Source organism: Leptinotarsa decemlineata, unplaced genomic scaffold, assembly GCF_025532065.1.
Source record: "Leptinotarsa decemlineata unplaced genomic scaffold, Ldec_3_MD MMD2_tig00000199_RagTag_RagTag, whole genome shotgun sequence".
Taxonomy (NCBI): domain Eukaryota; kingdom Metazoa; phylum Arthropoda; class Insecta; order Coleoptera; family Chrysomelidae; genus Leptinotarsa; species Leptinotarsa decemlineata.
Window position 1 is genome coordinate 12,224,689 of NW_027412544.1, and position 21,328 is coordinate 12,246,016.

Genomic DNA, 21,328 nt, shown 5'->3' on the forward strand with positions numbered 1-21,328 from the left:
AATTTCAATATATGCAGATTTAAAAATTTTTGTTGATCTATCATCTTACCCTAATGATAAGCTTAGCTTTGCCAAGGTGATTTTCTGTAGTTGTGTTGCTGACATCTTCATCATCAGAACTCATATCAAAATCATTTGAAGTATGGTTACTATTATTTACCTTACTTCTACTAGCATTATTCTCTTTATGTTTTACAGATTTGTTTTCCTTTTTTCGGTTAACATGGTTTTCTCTACTACGACTACTACTACTTGGACCCTCCCCATAATCATGATCATTTTCATAATCATCGTCTTCATCTTCCTCTTCAGAATACTGAACGTGATTTGTGTTTGGTCTTCGATTGGAGCGCTTTGGGCGTTCGGGCTTCTCCTCAGCAACCCAATCAGAGTAGCCAGATGATTCTGAAAAATTCTCGTTTCCTGATGATTCTGGTTCATCTTCCTTGAAAAGAACATTCATTATCAAATGGTTGACAGAATATACTCAAATACTAATCATTTCAGATGAAATCATTAATGAAGTATAATTTTCGCTAGAAAAACTCACCCGGTACTCGAAGGTTTTTAATGACCTTGTAATATATTTAGCATTCTTTTTTTTCTTTTCCTCTTGCTTCTTAATATTGCTTGATGTATTTATGCTTATCATATGTGGTCTTTGCCTAAGTTGTTTTTGATACTCTTCTAGTTCAGCATCTTTTAAAGCTTCTCTGTAATAAAAATAATATTGTTCACTAACGGTACAAATTCATAAACAGCCAATGATACATTAATTAAATAAGGACTAAGACTAAACTAAACTGTTGTGAACTGCTGTTTTGAACTATTTGCAACTAACTGACTCAATTCTCACAACTTATGATCGCTACTAATATATCTGCAAAAATATACTAAGTGACTGGCAAAGACCCTTCTCCACTTAGGCTGACGAAAGAATAAACAGGCATTATCAATTTATGCATCCAAGCTGAGGTGACAAACTAATAGAGGATTAGACACAATCAATATCAATTTGAGACCAATATTTATAATCATGAAATATCATTTACAAGTATGTGTTGATGAGTGGATTTGGAATATCTCTAAAACAAAATCGATTATATTCGAAGCAAATAATATAAATTTGAATATTCCAGAATACGTTTCACTTGGTATTGAAAAAATAAAATTTTCATCCCACATAAAAATACTGTTGAGTACACATTGATCATTTAGCTGAACATCTGTCAAATGTTAATAATATTGTCAACAGTATTGCCAACTTGTCAGTATATTTTCGAATTAAAAAGCTTTCTTTCTTTCTATTTCATTTCACTTCTTAATCAACTTCAAGATATTCACACAGTTCGGCAGATATTAAACGACAAATTTCATCATGTCTTGCATTCCTAACGAGATGTTCTTGAATACGACCGTTTGTCATCTTCATCCGAAATTTTTATTTTCTTAAAACATTTTTCTGCATCATAAGTGATATTTCGAGTTCTTTTGATATAGTTTTTTCGTCTCATTAACAACATTAAATACTCGTTGTAGAAAATTTTTTGTACAGGAGTCAATGTTTATGGGTATTTAACCTTCTACAATCTGAAAAATAGGGGAAGCTGAATCAATAAAGAATCTGCACAAGTAATAACAGTCAAACTGATGAGTTCAATTAGTCAGTAATTTTTATTCACAAATGTTGTCTAGAAGCTGTTTTTAAAACAGGTTGTTTAGCATAGGATCACTAACAGATAGTAGTTAGGTAATATTAACAGGTAGAAGTTAGACCACTAGCATATAAAAACACTAACATAGTAATAAAATTTAGTTATAGTTCCAGTACGAACTATCAAATCAAAAGAACGTGCTGGCTTAATATTGCATGAGCATTTGACTTTGAGAAATCTCTGTTCAAAGTGGGTGTCGCGCGAGTTCACTGATGACCAAAAACGAGAACGTCTTGATGATTATGAGCAGTGTTTGGCCATGTTTAAACATAACAAACCGAAATTTTTGCGTCAATATATGACAATGAATGAAACATGGATCCATCACTTCACTTCAGAATCAAAACGATTGTCATTTGAATGGAGAGCAACTGGTGAACCTCGTCCGCACCCGAAAGCACAACAATCGGCTGGAAAGGTTATGGCCTCAGTATTTTGGGATGTGTGTAGTGTGGTATTCATCGACTATCTTGAAAAAGTGCTTCTTCATCAAGAGAATGCACAGTTTCACAAATCCATGGAAACGATGTCAAAATTGCATGAAATGGAGTTATAATTGCTTCCGCATATACCATATTCGCCAGATTTGACTTCCAGCAACTACTGGCTGTTCGCAGACTTCAAAAAAATGCTCATCGAAAAGAAATATGACTCGAATGAAGAGGTTATTGCTGAAACAGGCCTATTTTGAGGCAGAAGATAAATCGTTCGACAAAAGTGGTATTGAATTGTTAGAGCGGCGCTGAAATGGTTGTGTGGCTTTTAATGGAGATTACGTTGATGGATGAAGCAATTTTGAACAAAAAAATCGCGTGTTATTTCTTATGCCTGGGACTTCACAGACCAGATGTTACAATATAAAATTTGAAATTATTATAGGATAACCTCTTCAGATGTAAAAGGAGCTTATTATGAAACCTAGGTGGCTTTCTACTACTGCATCTTGATCAAAAATTATTAGCTCCTAAGAATATAACCCTTTCAATGCATATTAAAAATTTTATTGACAAATTTCAACTTAGTCAGCAGTTAAACGGGTAGTAGCGTTTATGTCTCGAATAAAAAATGATTGCACTTCTGATATATTTTTAAGTTTCTTCGATAGAGAACTATAAGCTTTTATTGCCTGATAGTAGGCTCTTTTCTCATAATATGTAAAGTTACTGATAAAGGTAATATGTAAAGAAACTGATGAAGGTAATAGAAAACAGAGGGACATGTAAGGTGAAATAAGCACGCAGAATATGTTGTGAATAAAATAATGTCTCTACTGAACAAATTTGAGTTTTTCAAAAAAAATTTTGATATAGCACAGCTACGAACATTATAACAGCTTCGAACATTATATTTTAGTCTAGTACAGTCCCATATCAACTATGGAATAATTGTGTGTGGAGGTATTACTGAAAATCATCTCAAGGTTATCAACTTCACTCAAAAATTGCTCATCAAAATTATTTTCAATAGAGATTATACATGTCCGTCTGAAACACTTTTCACAGAATCTAAATGTTTTACATGCAAACATATATTCTTTCTAAGTCTTGCAATGTATCATAGAAGATACGAAATGAAATTATTGACTGGATCATTTACGCAACACCAGATTTGAACAAAAAACCTCAAAAATTTCTAAAGTAAGCACATCTCGAAGTCAAAGATTTCTCACATAGTTGTGCCCTATGGCCTATGCAGAAGTTCCATTTGAAATGAAGTCTATTACAAGTAATAACAGATTTAAAAAAACTGAAATTATGGCTAACTAATATAACAATAGGTGAGATACATGAAATATTGGAAAGAAAAAAAATTAAGTAACGATACAGAAAGAAAATGCACATGTTCTCACAAGTGAGAAAGTAAATATTTACAAGTACAAACGGAAATAACTTCACAATTAATAGTCTACAATTGCTTTATATGCATATTTGTACTTTTAATCATATGTTTTAATTCACATTTGTCATTATTGTTCACCATGTTCATCATGTTCTGTACAGTTGCAAATCTTTCTGAACAAGGACTTACCTTATAGAATAGACAGCAACTCTACATATGTGAAGTCATCAAGGACCATATTAAGACCAGAACATTGAATGAAATATAAAACTAATGACTTTCAATTGCTCTATGTATATGGTCTATGAATGATAGTTTCTTTTATGGCCGATAGTTTAGACTGTGATGATGTTTGTGCACTGGTTCATGATTTTTCCATCAGGCACAAAACGTATTAACTTAGTTTATTGTTTCACTTTTTTTTGTACACTAGCTTTATGAGCTTCAGTGACTTGTCATATTTATTTAAGCATTTCTTCTTGTTTATATGTAAATGTATTCAATTTTATGAAATAAAAATTATCATTATTATTATGGCTAGAGCCAGGCAGTTCATTACAATACCTGGTATTAATATTTATATTATTAGAATATTCACTAGTATGTGTGGGAAACATGTTGCAATATTTTTTACAAAGCAGACACGACCCAAGAAGTAAAACTTTGGCACTGTAAAAATGTCAAGTCTACAAAAGAACCCCTCACAAGAGCTTCTTTGATCAAGATTTAGGATATATCTCAGATTTTTTTTATAAATGACTATTTTTTGTGAGTATAATGAAGAACCCCAATCTATAATACCATATGAAATCAATGACTGCACATGAGGATAGTTAAATGTTCTTAGACTACAAACAGAGATTTGATCCTTCAAATATCTTATGACACCATAAATAGAGCTTAATCTGTTATTTAATAAGTTTATATACCACCTTCCTTTCCGTCAAAATCTGTTTCCAGTTTCAGGTACTGTTTGTATTTATATCCGCCTCATCTCCCCTCTTTATTCGAATTGAATGTTGTACCCGCTATCACAATTACAATTACAATTTAAGGTCCTTTGTTATTTTTTTTGTTTTTCATCTTTTTCATCTTTTTTTTTGTAATATGTAAGAGGAAGAATGAACTCTGTTCAATCTCATATCCGATTGACAAATTTGTATTTTGTTTTTCTCCATATTGTATGATGTTTATTTCTGATGTCAATAATTTTTTTTTCACCGTAGTGTGCGCTGATCAGGCCCCCGAAGCCCCGATACATTCGGGAGGGCGCGCCAGCATTATCAACCAATGACCACTCCCCCACAGCGTGGGGTAAGTGATCATTGGTTCCGAGAATCATGTGCCCTGAGCAAGCGCAGTGAGCCAAGAATGACAGCCTTCTGCATCTGTGCGGCTAAGATTTCTGCCTTAGTGCGGCAAGGCGTTATGATTTTAAGATTCGAGTAGAGAGGACATCATTCCACCAAGGACTCCAATAATCAGAACAACCATCTTGACAGAGAGATCTGGATAGAGTCTGCGGAGTTCGAAGTGGAATTCTCGATATTTTATCCGTTTTTTTCTCCTCTTTTCTGACGATATTCGTCTCGCCAGGATCTGAAAACTCCACGACAAATATCGTTTTGCTCTGGTGGTCGAGAAGAACTAGATCAGGCTTATTAGCTTGTATGAGCCTGAGGGTGGTTATTATTATTATATGGATTCGCCGAGTGACGGTTGCATCCATCGTGACACCTAAGAATTTAGTGTGATCACATATTGAAAAAGATTTATTTTAAAATTTCACTTATAGAGATTCCTCGCAGTTAATTGATTTATTTAAAATTAAAAGTCCTGTTTTGGTGACATTTAGTCTAAGTATATTTGTCTTTGATCATTTGACCATACTATTTGGAATTGGCCGCGGTGGTAGTGCGCCCCACTCACGATCGGAAGACCGTGGGTTCGATTCCCGCCTCGACCAGATATTTTTCTCGAGAGAATTTATCTGGTTGAAGCTGGGATGACTCTGCAGCCGTGTTAGGAATCACAAGTTAAAAGGTATGACCTCGTCAGTCCTTAGCTCGCACAAGTTCTCAACTTCTGAGAGTTGTCGTTCGTATGGGGGCGACAGCTGATTAACGGAAAAACAGATTTTAAACAGACATATATTTGACATGGACAAGGATTGAGTTCTGAGGTAAACCCTGTCTAATTATGATTCTATTATATATATATATATATATATATATATATATATATATATATATATATATATATATATAATGATTTAGTAAATTCATTATGCTAACAACTTGGGATTGATTTGATAGGTATAACCTACCCCTTATACCATATTTTTCCAGCTTATTTAGGAGTGTTTCGTGGTTTGCCATGTCAAAAGCCTTTGAGAGGTCATACTACAAGCCTACCGAGGTTATTTTTACCAGCATTCTGTGAGAGAGAGAAAGAGAATATGCTTTACTGTTCAAAGATACAAAATCTTGTTGAAAAAGTAAAGGCCTTAAACAATCTTAAATTAAGGTAAAGTAAAATAGACACAGAAAGAAGAAATTGAACAATAAGTCGACACCAACATTGTACTAGAATGTCTTATATCTACAACAATATATAAAATCTAACACACAAGAAACATCTTACAACATATTAAAACAAGCTTGAGTTAGAATAGGTCATTATAAAATTCTTGTTAACTATAATAGGGTTTAACTACATTAAATATCGTTAATTCGGTAGACATTCCTTGTCTGAAATCAAATTGATGGACATTTTATAAATAAGATGAGCCCTATGATATATTACATGTTCAAATATCTTAACAGGTGGTGGAAGTAATGATATTGGCCGGTAGTTATTATTGTCATTCTTACAACCTTTCTTGCAGACAGGAACTACTTTAGCTATTTTAGGGTCATCTGGATGTATACCAGATGAGAGACTTTCATTAATTATGTTTGCCAAGGGTTCACATATGTGACCTGATTTTTTTTTAATATTGCTGGTGGTATGCTATCTACACCACACGAGTATTTTGGTTACATTTAATTTAATGTATTGACTATTACTGAACGATCCACCAGTCTGAGAAATATTGTAGTTTTGCTATAATATGCTATGTTATCATTTTCTACCTTATGTTCATTGCTGAACTGAGCGAATAATTCATTAAAACGATCAGGATTTGTAACATATCTAGACTACATATAAGACTACAGTTGTATGCCTGCCTTCATTTTTATTTTTGTTTTGATTGAAAATACAGTTTTAGATTTGTTAAGCAAGGCAGAGATTTTGCTATCATTTACCGCCTTTTTGTGATTTGATAAATGTGTTCTGTATGTCTTTCTTCTTTATATCTGATGAGTAATGCTTCACATTTTGTTTCCTTGTATAAGCTATGCAGATCACAAATACATTTAGAGTATGTTTTTATATCGGACGTATCCCCATTAGTAACATTCGTTTTGACTTCAATTTGTTTTTCACGAAAAGCAAGGTCAAAGTTGTAGTAAAGAATATAAAAGTTTTTATATTTACAGTTTACCTCTAATAAGTAACTGGCTAGATGGACCAGATTTCTTGAAACGAAATGAAAACAAATGGCCAGTGACTGAAAATTTGGAATTAGATAATTCTGAAGTAAAGAAAAGTTTTGTCGGAATTACCACAAATGAATCTTTTAAAGTGATAAAATGCCTATCAGATATCTCAAGATTTACGTCATGGATGAAGTTGATAAGAACTATGTCTTGGATTTTGAGATTTGTGAACAAAAGCAAGAAATCTTCCCAAATGTCAGGAGAACTGCCACCAAGAGAGATCCAAAATGATGAAAAATGTTGGATAAAATTTGTTCATAGCGAGAGGTTTTCTAACAAAATATTGTGCTTACAGATGTGTGCAAACATAAAAAAGTCAAGCAGAATTTCCCCTATTTTGGATAAAAATTAGATTCTGAGAATGAAAACTAGGATAATACTATAATAATACATTTGAACAATTTAATGATGCAACGATTTTACATTTTTAAATATGAGAGCAACCGTAAAAAATTCTTGCAATAATTTTCCATTGTGCAATATCAGAAGGCCAAATCTGAAATACCTGAAATGGACCCCTTAATAAATGTATATTGTCTGACTTCCTTTGTCAAGCCTTTCACTATAGTCAAGATGGACTATTTTGGCCCTTTATACAAGACTCTAGGTATGAAGGTATCAACTGAAACTCAATTGATACGTCAAGAAAAATACTTCGACCACGCCACTGCAGATGAATGCTGCAGTTGCAGTTGAAATGTTTGGAGATTGTAACCAAAAAGGAACACGGCAAAACCCAGAAACTAACCAAAACATTGACACCAGCTGTGAAAGATAGTGAATTGCCATCTATTAGTCCACGTCTTTTTGCAAGGATTTTTCATTAGGAAGATCAAGCAAAGCTCAAAGTCCTGGCAAGTTTGAGCAGATTGAAAATATTGCCAGAAAGCAGTGGCGTGAAAAATGAAACTTTCCTCGTTTTTTACCACTTTTATTTGAACCTATCATTACTGCAGTTTCATCCTATATGGACATTTTCAAACTAATACAATAAAACTAATACAATAAGACATTTATTGTATTAGTTTGAAAATATCCATATAGGATGAAACTGCAGTAACGATACTTACAAATAAGTGGTAAAAAACATAAAAAGTTTCATTAGACATCGATTTATCATAGACATAGATTTATTTAGCTACATTACATTTCAAAAGAATGTTTCTAATTTATCATTATGTTCTCCTACCACATAGTAACGGCTCCACCAATGAAATAATTGAAACGTTGACGTATTTCTCAACTACTTACATACTATTTTTGGCGAAGGTGGGTCAAAGGATATCTCCCCGTTTTAAGTAAACATACAAAATGGTTCTCTTCAATGACAGAAATCAAAATACAAGATATTGTCGTAATGGTAAACTTTGACTTCTGTAGAAATTCTTAACCCAAGAGTATTGTAGCGAAATTACATCCGCGGAAAGATGGATAAACCCGATTAGTGGACATCAAGACCAATATGGGAGTATAATAAGTTTTTCAACAGTACTGAAAGGGTTCTGGTTGTAATCTATTTGTACAAATTAACTTCATTCTGTTTTCATCTGAAACATTTTGGATCAAGTTATAATCTCACCTGACTTGTTTAGCTCTGTCTAGAACAGATTTTATCAATGGCGGTACTAAAACATTAATCTTCCATTCGATGTTGGGGTCACTTTGCCAATCGCCTGTACTCTGTCTAATACGCTCAAATTCTCTATTCCTGGTAAACAAAAGAATATTTTAGTACCTGTGGGAGGCAGAATTGAGAAACTTACGAATGTCTCCTTCCAAGTCTGAAACCCGGCTCACTGATATCTTCATCTTCATTATGCACAAAACCCACATGATTTTGAGGTATATCTTGGATGACTTCTTGAGTACCTATAAATAAACAGTGAATAATGTAATTTTAGCAATTATTAATTGTGGAATACTTTGATGTTTAGAATATGTAGTAGGATCTGACAATTACTAAAACAGTTTTCAAACAATAAAACCTATTCAGTCTTTCTTTGAATTGTAAATTTACTTACATTTATCATGTTTTGATGAATAACACAAGAAAATGTTATTGCAAGATAATTTTCATTAATTAACAGGTATTCAAGTTTCCACCAAAAAAATATAAAAAATACAGATATATCGAGAGGTAAAATTGAAACTTCTGGTGTAAAATGAATCTAATATAGAAAAAATTTTTATGACTTTAGAAAAGGCCTAAATTATTTGACCGTTTCTTGATGGTTGAGTACACAAAATGACCCATTACTCACAGCTTAGCACCAATCACAATTGATCAGATCCATAACCCACAACTAAAGTTTTAATTATTTTCAGTCGCAAAGTAACATTTGAAAATTTACTTAATTTAAAATATAGTTTCAAACATCAAAATTAATCATTCAAACTACGATTCATTTTGAAATATATAGTTTCTAATGAAGAACAGGAATGAAAGCATGGACTCGGGACTAGAAATTTATTATGTGGCGAAAAAAATGTTATTTTCCACTCAATAATAAAATGAGAGTATTTAGAAACTCAAATAGCTTCTTGTCACACTAATTCGTGAGCCAGCTTGGTGGAGTAGAACTCTGAGCTTAAGTAACAGTAGTAGTGTGTTCAAGTCACGTGTACGCCATTTTTTTTTAACACTCAGTTTTCATATTTTTGAATGCTTTTTTGGGTTACTTCTTGTTATGAAATTTAATGTGTATTACTCTGATTTGGGATATCCCTTACAAATGAGTGTGATTTTAATATTTCCTGTTATAAGTCATAGAAACAATATAGCATTTTACTCGTGAGAAATATCCATTATTTGCTCAAATGATTTATGATGCGAACCTTAAGCAAGTATCGAGATACTTCATTCTCATGAGTAATGGTCACATTTCTCGGTTGTTTTAGACATCTTCTGATGATGCTTATTTGGGAGACAGTGTTTTTACTCTGGTGTGGGAAAAGTGCTAACATTAGATACAGATGCATCAAAATATTTGTTAAAAATGCATTCTCATTCCAATTCATGTATATGTGTGTGTTGTGTGTTGAATAGACTTTTGATAAAATCGGGTGAAATGTGAATATTGAAATATTAGCATCTTTTCAACACAATAGCCCGTTTGTGTAATGTCAACAATTCAATGTTCCCACCTCAAATCAATCTGACTAAAGTGTATATCCATCCAAAAAACAAAGCAACCCAAACAAAAACAAATGCGTGATCAAACCATGATCACGACGCACATTTTCATCTATTGGGTAAAATAAAAAAGCCTCCTTACCCTAGCCAATCAGATTTAACTGCAATCGGCTAGCGGAATTCATTGTTACAGTGTCCGAGAGTAACATATGTTTACATACACCGTGACTCACGGTCGATGGTAGGTTAGACGTTTCTGGAAAACGCAAAGCATGATTTTTCTGAAAATTGCACCTCTCACATTTCCTTACCTGTTCTATCAATCTAAAATATTTTCAGCATTGCGGCGTTCCCACTTCTATCAAAAAGTCCTAGCAATTATATTTTTCTAAATGGAACACCCCGTATATTAATACATTTTTGGAATCGCTCTGGTATTTTAATACTTTTTTGTTAATAATGTCATATACCTATCTTTATCTGTTTTCGAGATAAAAAATAAATTGTGCTAAATATGGTCCAAAACATAGCCTTAATTGAAATTAAGTACATCAGTACTCTCAATTCATGAAAAGTTGATATTTTGATGATAGGTTGGACAAACTCGAAATATTCAAATAACACCAAGAAATCGACTCCATATCATACAGGGCGTGCTAAAATTACTATTATTTCCATTGTGCATAAAAGTTGTCGAAAGTTCATTTTTTCAAATGAAACCCCCTGTATATTACTTGATAAATTGAAAGATGGTGAAAAATGCTTCAAGATAATATACATGTTCCTATACCTAAATCGTCAAGTTTTCTTAATAAAGCCGTTTTTGTGGAAAAATAGTTATTCACGTTTTACCTACAAGTGTTGAAAGTGGCATTTTATTTTGTGAGTGGGGATTATTGCAAAACGAGCGTCAGCAAGTGGAGCAAACTCACGAGCAAAATAAAATCACTTTTGACAAATGTATCATACAATTTTTTTTGTATAACGTTACTGCTGATAATAAAAAAAATTATAGGGTCCATGGGATTTGAACACACGATCTTTGGATTACAAGGCATATGTTACAACTACATACTGCATGAGTGAACTTTTCTAAATGATTTTTTGGGAGGTGTTCTGATTAAAGTGTTTCTATCAAAGAGATTTTCAATAACAGTTGTACAAAAAATAATTTTTAAAGAATTTGATTTCTAGGTAGCCGTGGAAATATCAAACTTATGGTAGTTTGGTGACTTTTATAAGTAATTGATAAATGGTTATTGACAATGTTTAAAAAAATCGCCAAAAATGAATGCAAATATTGATTATTCAAACGAAATTCTTATGAAATTATTTATTATACACGGACAGTGTGATCAAATCATTGCCAGAACTTGTAGAAAATTCAACCAAATGTATTCTGAATTAACACCAATGAACGAGAGGAAGTTTGTAAGATTACAAAATAATTTCCTTAACTATAGCTTCATGTTAAAAGCGCCTTCAACATTACCAAAACCTGTTACTTCAAAAGAGGACAATACTGTTAACGTTTTGGCATATTTTTATGCATATCCAGAAGCTTCCATTCGCAGTGCAGAAAAAGATTTAGGTGTATCACATGCTTCAGTACAACGAATTTTGAAAAATCACGGAATGCATCCGTATAAATTTACCAAAGTTCAAGCTCTAAAAGCAGAAGACTTCGAACGTAGAATGCATTTTTGTGAATCCCTTTTGATTCATACACAGGAAGATCGGGAATTTTTGTCAAAAATAATTTGAAGCGACGAATCAAAATTTACGAGGGATGGTATTTTCAATAGAAGGAATAAACATTTTTGGGCTGTACTCATAATCCTCATGTTACAAAAAAAATGGGTTTTCAAGAAAAATTTGACCTGAATGTTTTCTGTATTCTGAAGAACAATAAAATTAGCTTTTTTATCTATGAAGACACACTGAATGCAGAGAGATATCTCCAAATATTAAGGACGACTGTAACCGATTTTCTTGAAAATTTACCTTTAGAGGAATACAGGAATTCGTGGTTTCAACTGGACGGAGCGCCAGCTCATTCCACCCAGGAAGTTTCCAGGAAACTTGACGAACTCTTCGACTATCGTTGGTTTAGGCGTTTAGGGCCGTGGGATTGGCCACCGAGAACACCCGATCTCACGCCACTTGACTTTTTTTTATGGGGTGTTTTAAACGAAAGGGTATACAGTACTCCAGTGCCTACCAAAGAAGAATTGCGACGGCGAATAGTGCGAAGTATTGAAGATCTGGATCCCCAGGAAATTGAAAAATCAACCACAAGTCGCGTACAAAAAACATTTTAAAGTGTTTAGAATGTAATGGACATTTTCAGCATTTATTGTGAAAATGTGATATTTTGTTTACAATTTTGTTATTTTGAATCATCCTATTCTGTTATTGTCTGTACTTTCACATGTTTTAGCCCACAAAATCTTACTTTTTACCTAGAAATGACTGATTTTTGGTACAGTTGATCCCTGAAAACTTTGAGCCATAGTCAAGGAAATTATTTTGTAACCTTACAAACTTCCTCTCGTTCATTGGTGTTAATTCAGGATACATTTGGTTGAATTTTTTACACGTTCTGACACTGATTTGATCACTTTGTTCATGTGTATAATAAATAATTTCAGAAGAACTTCGTTTGAATAATCGATATTTACATTCATTTTGGAAGATGATTCGAAACACCGTCGATAACTCTTTGTAAATTACTTATAAAAGTACCCGAACTGCTATAAGCTTGATAATTCCACTGCTACCTAAATCCAAATTCTAAAAAAAAATGTTTCTAGAAGAAGCGACTTTATTGAGAAAACTTGACGATTTAGGTATATGGACATGATATATCATCTTGAATCATTTTTCACCATCTTTCAATTTACCGAGTAATATACAGGGGGTTTCATTTGAAAAAATGAACTTTTTACTACTTTTATGCACAATGGAAATAATCGTAATTTTAGCACGCCCTGTATGATATGGAGTCAATTTCTTGGTGTTATTTGAATATTTCGAGTTTGTCCAAACTATCATCAAAATATCAACTTTTCAGAATTGAGAGTACTGATGTACTTAATTTCAATTAAGGCTATGTTTTGGACCATATTTAGCACAATTTATTTTTTATCTCGAAAACAGATAAAGATAGGTATAGGACATTATCAACAAAAAAGTATTAAAATACCAGAGCGATTCCAAAAATGTATCAATATACTGGATGTTCCATTTAAAAAAATTAAGTTGCTAGGACTTTTTGATGGAAGTGGCAACGACGCAATGCTGAAAATATTTTAGATCGATAGAACAGGTAAGGAAATGTGAGAGGTGAAATTTTCAGAAAAATCATGCTTTGCGTTTTCCAGAAACGTCTAACCAACCTACCATCGACCGTGAGTCACGCTGTATACAGTATTTTAAAGTTTAAAAATTTTATAATGTCAAGTACTGATACGTCTAAAGAAACTGCTAATTTGTGTTCCTACACTTCACCTAAAAAAATTTCAACACCCAGCCCCATATTAAAATAATAATAAAATTTTGATAAGTTCCTTAGTGCAACTCTGACAAGCAGCCTTGTCTGGGAGATCACATGCACTATGCGTGATAAGGTTTTGGAGTACTCTGTTGCTTATATGGACAGAGTATAGAAAAAACACTTATTCAAAAACTTTACAAAATCTCCTTTAGAGTTTATTGGTAGTTGACTTCTTAATGTTGAAAAGTCTTCATACTTTGAAGAAAAGTTTCATGAAAAATGGAATATGTCTGCCATATATCAAATATTACAAAACAATCACTTTAAAGAAGTGGTGAACTCCACAAGATTTTTTGGTCAGGTTGCATTATATTTATCGTTTTTCAGGATTGTTGAAGAGTCATAATGAAGAAATTATTCATGAATATATACAAAAACTATTTTTGCCATAATATTCATTTGCATGAATAAATCAACAAAATCCTTATCAAGCTGAACTCATAAGAATAAGTAATTCAATAAAATATATTATTTAAGAAACATATTTTTTTAATGAATTGTCAATTTATCAAATTGTGAAAAATTATCGATCAGTTGTTATTGACCATTCTTTCATTAATTTCATAGGAATAAAAGGGTTTGATTGTCTAAATATGATCTGGCATTACATGATACATTTTTGGCATGATACATGTTAAATTCCTGGTACCTTTTTTATTATTCAATCTATTATAGTTCAATTATTTTTGTATCTTGTGTCATTTCAATGGTTCTTGAAATTTTTTTCTGTATTTGAAAATATGAATTAAGGTGTGTTGGTATCTTCGGGAGTACAAAGATGGGACTTTATGTTCCTGAAAATGCTAACCACTCTACAAAGGGACATTGATAAACGTACTCAAAATAAATATTGATTACAAATCCCTTAAAATGATCAATTTATTAAAGTGGTTTTAAAGTATACAATCATTTTTGAAATAATTTTCAAAAAACTAAGATCCATCATTCTCTGTTATCGAAATTTTACATATGATTGAATCCATGTCAACATTGTCTTCCATAGAACAAGCATTAAATGTTTTTTGAGTATTAAATTATTATAGTTAAAATTGGACTAATTTATCTATACATATAATAAAAGTGTAACTGATCTGATTTGAGAAAAACCATTTTGGGGTGTCTACTATTGCAGTAGCAACTTAAAGGATATCCTTTGAGGTGCTACTGCTACTGCTATACTAGGCTTGTGAAACAACGGCCCTTTGAGGTTCTTTTCATTTTTGCAAATAACAAAGAACAGAGCCATGTCTGACGAATATGAAGGCTGTTGCATTGTTATTGGTAATTCATCTTTTGAAGAATGCAAAAAAGACCAATTCTGTTGATTCTTCCTGAAATGACTTATAAATTATGTAAATATAACCATCATCTGAAAGACGTTTGTTGGGATGTTATATATACATTTTCTGCATGCTTGAAATATTTGGTGAAACTCTAAATATAAATATTTGAATTAAAGGTAGAAATGGAACCACTAGAGTTAGAGCAAAATAATAGACATGAAACACACGTAGACCAAAAAATTTTTGAAAAGTAATATGCAAAAGATATCATCTCACCTTCTGTCCATCAGAAAGCAAAAACATAACATGAACATTACAAGAAATATACGAAATATTCAAGTCATACCTTCATTTCCTATAACAATATTTGGAACAAGTTGTTCCACGTTACACAACTCTCGGCCAGGTACTAAGCGTTGAAGCATAGGGGGATATGGGTTACCATCAATATCTACAAGGAAAGGTGGAGGCATCAAATGTGGTGGTACTTGTGTTTGTTCATCCAATACATAGTGATTTGAATCTCTCACGAGTGGACGGTAATCCGTATGGAAAAAAAGTTCTTTTGGAAGCTGAAATTTCAAATTGTAACTAAATATTTTTTCAACGTACAATATGGTAAAGATTCATTCATAAGAGATATTTTTGCATTTGATGTTTCCTCAAAAATGTGAACAAACCAAGATATTGGTGATTATTTAGAACAACTGAGGAGAGAATTTGAGCAATCTAGTATGATTTTCTTCTACATATTATTAAATATTGTAACATAACCTTTTTCACTGTCCATTTCAATTGAAAGTTGCCTTAAATGAACGAGGTTCTATTCAAAAAACACTGCATTGTGAGATTTTCACCAAACAGTTTTTAAAAAAGTGTTTTTGTAAAACAATCAAGTGTTTTTTGATAAATGAGTATTTTTCGGAAAATATACAATATTATAAACTTTTATACAAAAGTGCATTTGTTATCTCTATTTATTTTTCGTATATTTATGAAAATGTTTGTTCAAGATAAGTCAAAAGTTCTGCACTAATCAAATAACCCCAAATTCATTCCTTATGATTTCTGTTCAAATTTAGACTCTATATACATTAATGCTCCACTGTAAATAGTCATATAAATAAATTCTTTCGTTAAAACATACTAGATTGATAATTTTTTCAATTTCGTTAAAAATATGAACACTTAATCACTATTTTCAATTAAATTCAATTTTACAATTCAGAAATAAAAAATATACAGTGCATTCCATTAATAAAAGTACCAAAAATTCAATTATGATCAATAAATGTTTTGTCCATTTCTTTGTATACTTGTAGATACCAAATTTGGAAAGAAGCCTTAGGCGAACAAAGGAGATATTTTACTGTTCGGTGACTTGTACACTGTTTATCAAACATTATCATGTGCATTGAGAAAAAATGTATTGAAATCACCCTTCTGTCTGTTTATATTAACAAAAAAAATGTATTCAATGAATATAATAGAATGATATTCCTCTTTTCAATATGAGAGCCTAATTATAAGGGGTTTGAACTTCCATTGTCTGAAGAATGTAAACAGATCTAGAACTCTTTGTTGTGTCTACAGTTATTTGTCTAGTGTTAATTATGGTACTGTAGTGCGTATGGGAGGCTCAGCATCTGCTATAGTGTTTTTATATCACAAAAGCACATTCTTAAATGTATTAATAGAGTTTCATGTGATTATTGTTATCTTGACATTTTGAAAACTGTAAAGATGTCAACAGTTACTCATTCTGGAGCCATTGAAGAATAGACATAAAGCTCGTGATACCCATATATTTGCCCACAAATTGAACAAATGTAATACTAGACAGAAAGACCAATGTAGCGTGTTCCCTTCAGTCATTTACAGATAAGCTTAAATTCACACATTGTACTTATGACTTTATAATATATACATGCATGTTATTATGAAATATTTATAGATTCTGTAATTTTAGACTGTTTGAAACAGTCACTACTCTTCTTAGTATTTATCAACGATCTATTCCAACAGATAAAATCAAGGATACTTTTTCTTCTGACCTAAAAATTTTCAGATCTGTCGAGAATATAAATGTCAAAGGCAAACAAGATGCTTGAATTCCTTATGAGGAATTGTCAAAAGTTCACAAATACAAATGCCCTCAAAATTCTTTACTACACATAAGACAGATCTTAATTAGGATATTAGGCTATAATTCAAAAATAATTTTGTTTTTGTCATGTTTAAACTCTCGAAAACGTTCAAAGATAATTTTTAACATTCATTCATTTCGAAACTAGGGAAGCTATCCAGAAAGAGGTTAAAAAAATGAGTTTCTTTTAAACAGCTACCAATTCATCTCTTAAAAAAAATGGTATACACTTGTTTTTTTTGTACAAACTATCGCAACCAAGTAGAATGCAGTATGCTTTCATCACAACTAAATTTCATTGTGCCTAGATTTCATTCACGTCAAAACCTCACATTTTACCGTTAAGCAAGTGCAAATTTTACATTGAAGTCTCCAATAAAATCCATGTGCAACACATACAATTTGTTTGGTTACAAGGTACCTGGTTGGGTTGGCTTGAGTGATTAGTTCTACTCAGCGTGACAATCGATTTCCACTACTAATCATGCAACCCATGCTAGGAATCGCATATTGAAAGGTAAGACCTTATATTCTGGGGTCAAGCACACTTTTCACCACACACAAAAATCATTCACTGTATAACTAATTCATCAAAAACAGCTTCATGTAGGAACCACTTTATCAATCTTGGCATAATGACATTACCTTGTTTATATATTTTTTCTACAATTGTACACATTAAGAATAGAAATGATTATCTAACAACAAGGAAAAAAGATATCCAATTACATATCACTCGGTATAAAGACAGGATCAATCAAGATTGTGGATAGGTCAAGAAAATCCACATTGTAAGGAAATAAAATTATACATATAACAAAATATGTGGGTTGGAAGTGTTGAAGAATTTGAATACAAAACTTTCTGAAGATGATTCAAAGAAAATGTTGATACAGAGTTTCTCGATAAAAAATTTACAGCAGCCAACATATCAGAATTTTAATTACTATTTGAATTGAAGGGGTTATATTTTTAGGAGTGATTAATTTTACTTATTTTCAAATTGATTACTTCCTTCCTTTCTTTGGAAGGATTCCCTCATCCTTTTTCTTTGTATCAAGATGGAGTAGTAGAAAGCCAAAAACTTCCTTTCCCAAAAATTAATCACTCATAAAAATATAACCCCTTCAATTCAAATAAGATTCCTCTTGGCTGGGATTAAATCAAATAGGTGAATGAATGTCATTACTGTCATGTACTCAGTAGAAGCGGCAGCGAATCCAGTTGTCAATCAGCCATCACGATGGTGTGCACCTATTGTATACAATCACTATTGTTATCCATTATTAATAAATAAAGTACATCAAAGAAGTGATATAGAGAGTTGTCAATGATGCCCTTATTAGAAACAATCAGTATTTCACATGGTGACAGCGGTAAAGTGCTCTAAATCACTTGTTTTTGTGTTTGTGCTGCCAGGTTTGGAAATTATTAGGTCAGTTGTTGTTGAACAATAGATGTTGCCAAATTTATCCTTTGAAGTCGGCAGTTGATAATAAAAGGGGATTTTAGTAAATTCCAAAAACAAAACTATAAAAGGTTTAACACAATGGGTGATCAAACCAGAGCTCCGGAAGAACTCAGTTTTAGTGGTGATCTCAGTGGAAACTGGAAACTTTGAAAACAAAAATTTGATCTTTACCTAATTGCGAGTGGAAAAACCTCCAAAGCAGATCCTGTTAAAATAGCTATCCTGTTAAATTTACTTGGAGACGAAGCTATAAAAATCTATAATACTTTCGAGTACGAATAGGATGAAGAAAGAGAAAAATTGGCCATTATTTTATCAAAATTTGAAGCTCATTTCAATCCGACAAAAAACCTTGTTTACGAACATTTCAAGTTTTTCAAACGGAAACAACTTTCGTGTGAAACGATTGACCAGTTTATCACAGCTCTAAAGCAACTAGCATCTACATGCGACTTCAAAGAAAAAGATGTTCTAATTCGTGATCGGATTGTATTGGGTGTAAAAGATCCACGTATTCAAGAAAAACTTCTTCAAAGCCCTGACCTTAAGCTAACGGAAGCGATTAATATTTGTAGATCCATGGAAGCAAGTGTCGCCACTCAAAAGGAAATTTCGAAAGATACGGTGTGTAATGTATCGAAATATCATCCTGTTTACGAACAATCGCTATTAATCAATATGCCATAGCGCAACCCGATCTGCCAGATTCCTAGGCACCTGCGCGTACCGAAAGGGCTGGAGGTTGTGGTTAAGATATCACCATCGAATACCGTTAGTTTTTGTGAATACGATTTGATGATACGTTTATTTATTTTTTCTACAATATATCCTTTGCTAAATGATAAGTTGTATCATTTGTGGAAATTCAGAAACATTACACTTGGCGACGAGGATTAAAATTACAGAGTGCCGTATTTAGCAGTTAGATTAAGATCGAGTGTATCACAAAATGGCTTCGGCAGTTGACCTTGCATTGAGTCTTGTTTTCGATCCGAAAACATGTGAGTGACAAGTATGTATAAAAAGGTTAGAACAGTACTTCATAGCGCAAAACATTGCAGATGAAAATATTAAGCGTGCAGTTCTACTATACAGTTTAGCCGAAGAAGCCTATCAGCTGCTAGTTGATCTGTCGATACCGGATAAACCGGAAAATAGTGGTTATAATGTAATCCTGAAACATCTTGACGATTATTATAATAAAACACGGGTTGTGTGGGTAGAGAGAGCAAAGTATTACTCAGTACACAAACTAGATAATGAATCGGTGCAAGATTGGGCAGTGCGACTAAAAAAATTGGCCAGCAACTGTCAATTTGGAACACAGTTAGACACAAAACTGACAGATATATTTATAACAAGATATAACGAAGGAAAAGTAAAAAATACCTTATTGGGGCTGAAAGTCGATGCAAATTTCAGTAAAGCTATGGAAACTGCTCTAATCGAAGAAGCTGCAATCGAGGGAATCAAAGAGTCTAGGATGGAAACGGAAGTGAAAAGAGAGCCAGCGCTGAAGGAAGATGCAGGAATAAACCGTATTGGAAACAGTTCGAGGAGTGATCACCGGCAGAATGTAAGAACCGCTCGATCAGGAAATCAGAGGCGTTATTCATCATGGGGAGAATCTACACAATATCAAGGAGGAAGTGGCGCGAATACTAGTGCTAGTGAAAAGGCAAATGTGACGTGTTTTCGTTGTGGGAGAGGACATTTTCCAAATTCGTGCCCTTACAAGGATTATATTTGTTCTGTCTGTAATGGTAGGGGACACCTCAGAGCGGTATGTAAAAAAACCAATAGAAATTTAAGATTACTAGAAAATGCAAGGTCAGAAAATGAGTCTCCTGTTCTTTGTTTACTAAACGATAAGGATGTACCTATTTATATTGAAATTGGTATAGAAAATAAGATATTCAAATTAGAATTGGATTCAGGGGCGGCCGTTTCAGTCTTACCATTTAATATGTATGAGAGTCATTTCAAACATTATCCCTTACAGCCTGCAGCTATAACAATAATTAATTATTCTGGGAATAAAATTCGGCCAAAGGGAAAAATAAATTTGGAGGTTAAGTTTCACAATAAAGTCAAACTTTTAGATTTTTACGTGATGGATAATGATCGCCCAGCCTTGCTAGGAAGAAATTTTATCAGAAATTATAATATGGGTTTCAAAGAAATCAATTATGTTGAAGACAATACACTTGAAAATATAGTACAAAAATATTCGTCCGTATTTTCTGATCGTTTAGGGACATTCAATAAATTTAAATTGAAATTAAACATTCCCACTGACGCTCCGGCAAAATTTCATAAGCCTAGACCACTACCATTTTCCTTGAGAGGAAAAGTGGAAACAGAATTACAAAAATTAGTAAACGACTGTATCATTTCACCAATAGAATTTTCCGATTGGGCTACACCAATAGTCCCAGTGCAAAAAAAGATGGCAGTGTTCGAATCTGCTGCGAATAAAATTACTATTAATCCATACATTCAAGCAGATAAATATCCTCTTCCGAGGATTGATGATCTTTTCAGTAAGTTGCAAGGTGGAAAACAATTTTCCAAGATCGACTT

The 21,328-nt window shown here is 32.6% G+C and overlaps 1 protein-coding gene across 1 annotated transcript in view; it reads right to left on the reverse strand.

Annotated features, from left to right (window-relative positions):
• BRWD3 (bromodomain and WD repeat-containing protein) overlaps window positions 1-21,328 on the reverse strand; it is a 51,808-nt gene that overhangs the window by 15,509 nt on the left and 14,971 nt on the right. Inside the window, exons 9-13 of the mRNA XM_074172948.1 lie at window positions 15,475-15,700; window positions 8,920-9,025; window positions 8,736-8,864; window positions 551-713; window positions 50-445 (exon numbers count right to left, since the gene is read on the reverse strand). Of these exons, the coding sequence (XP_074029049.1) occupies window positions 50-445; window positions 551-713; window positions 8,736-8,864; window positions 8,920-9,025; window positions 15,475-15,700 (1,020 nt within the window). The remainder of the gene's footprint in view (window positions 1-49; window positions 446-550; window positions 714-8,735; window positions 8,865-8,919; window positions 9,026-15,474; window positions 15,701-21,328) is intronic.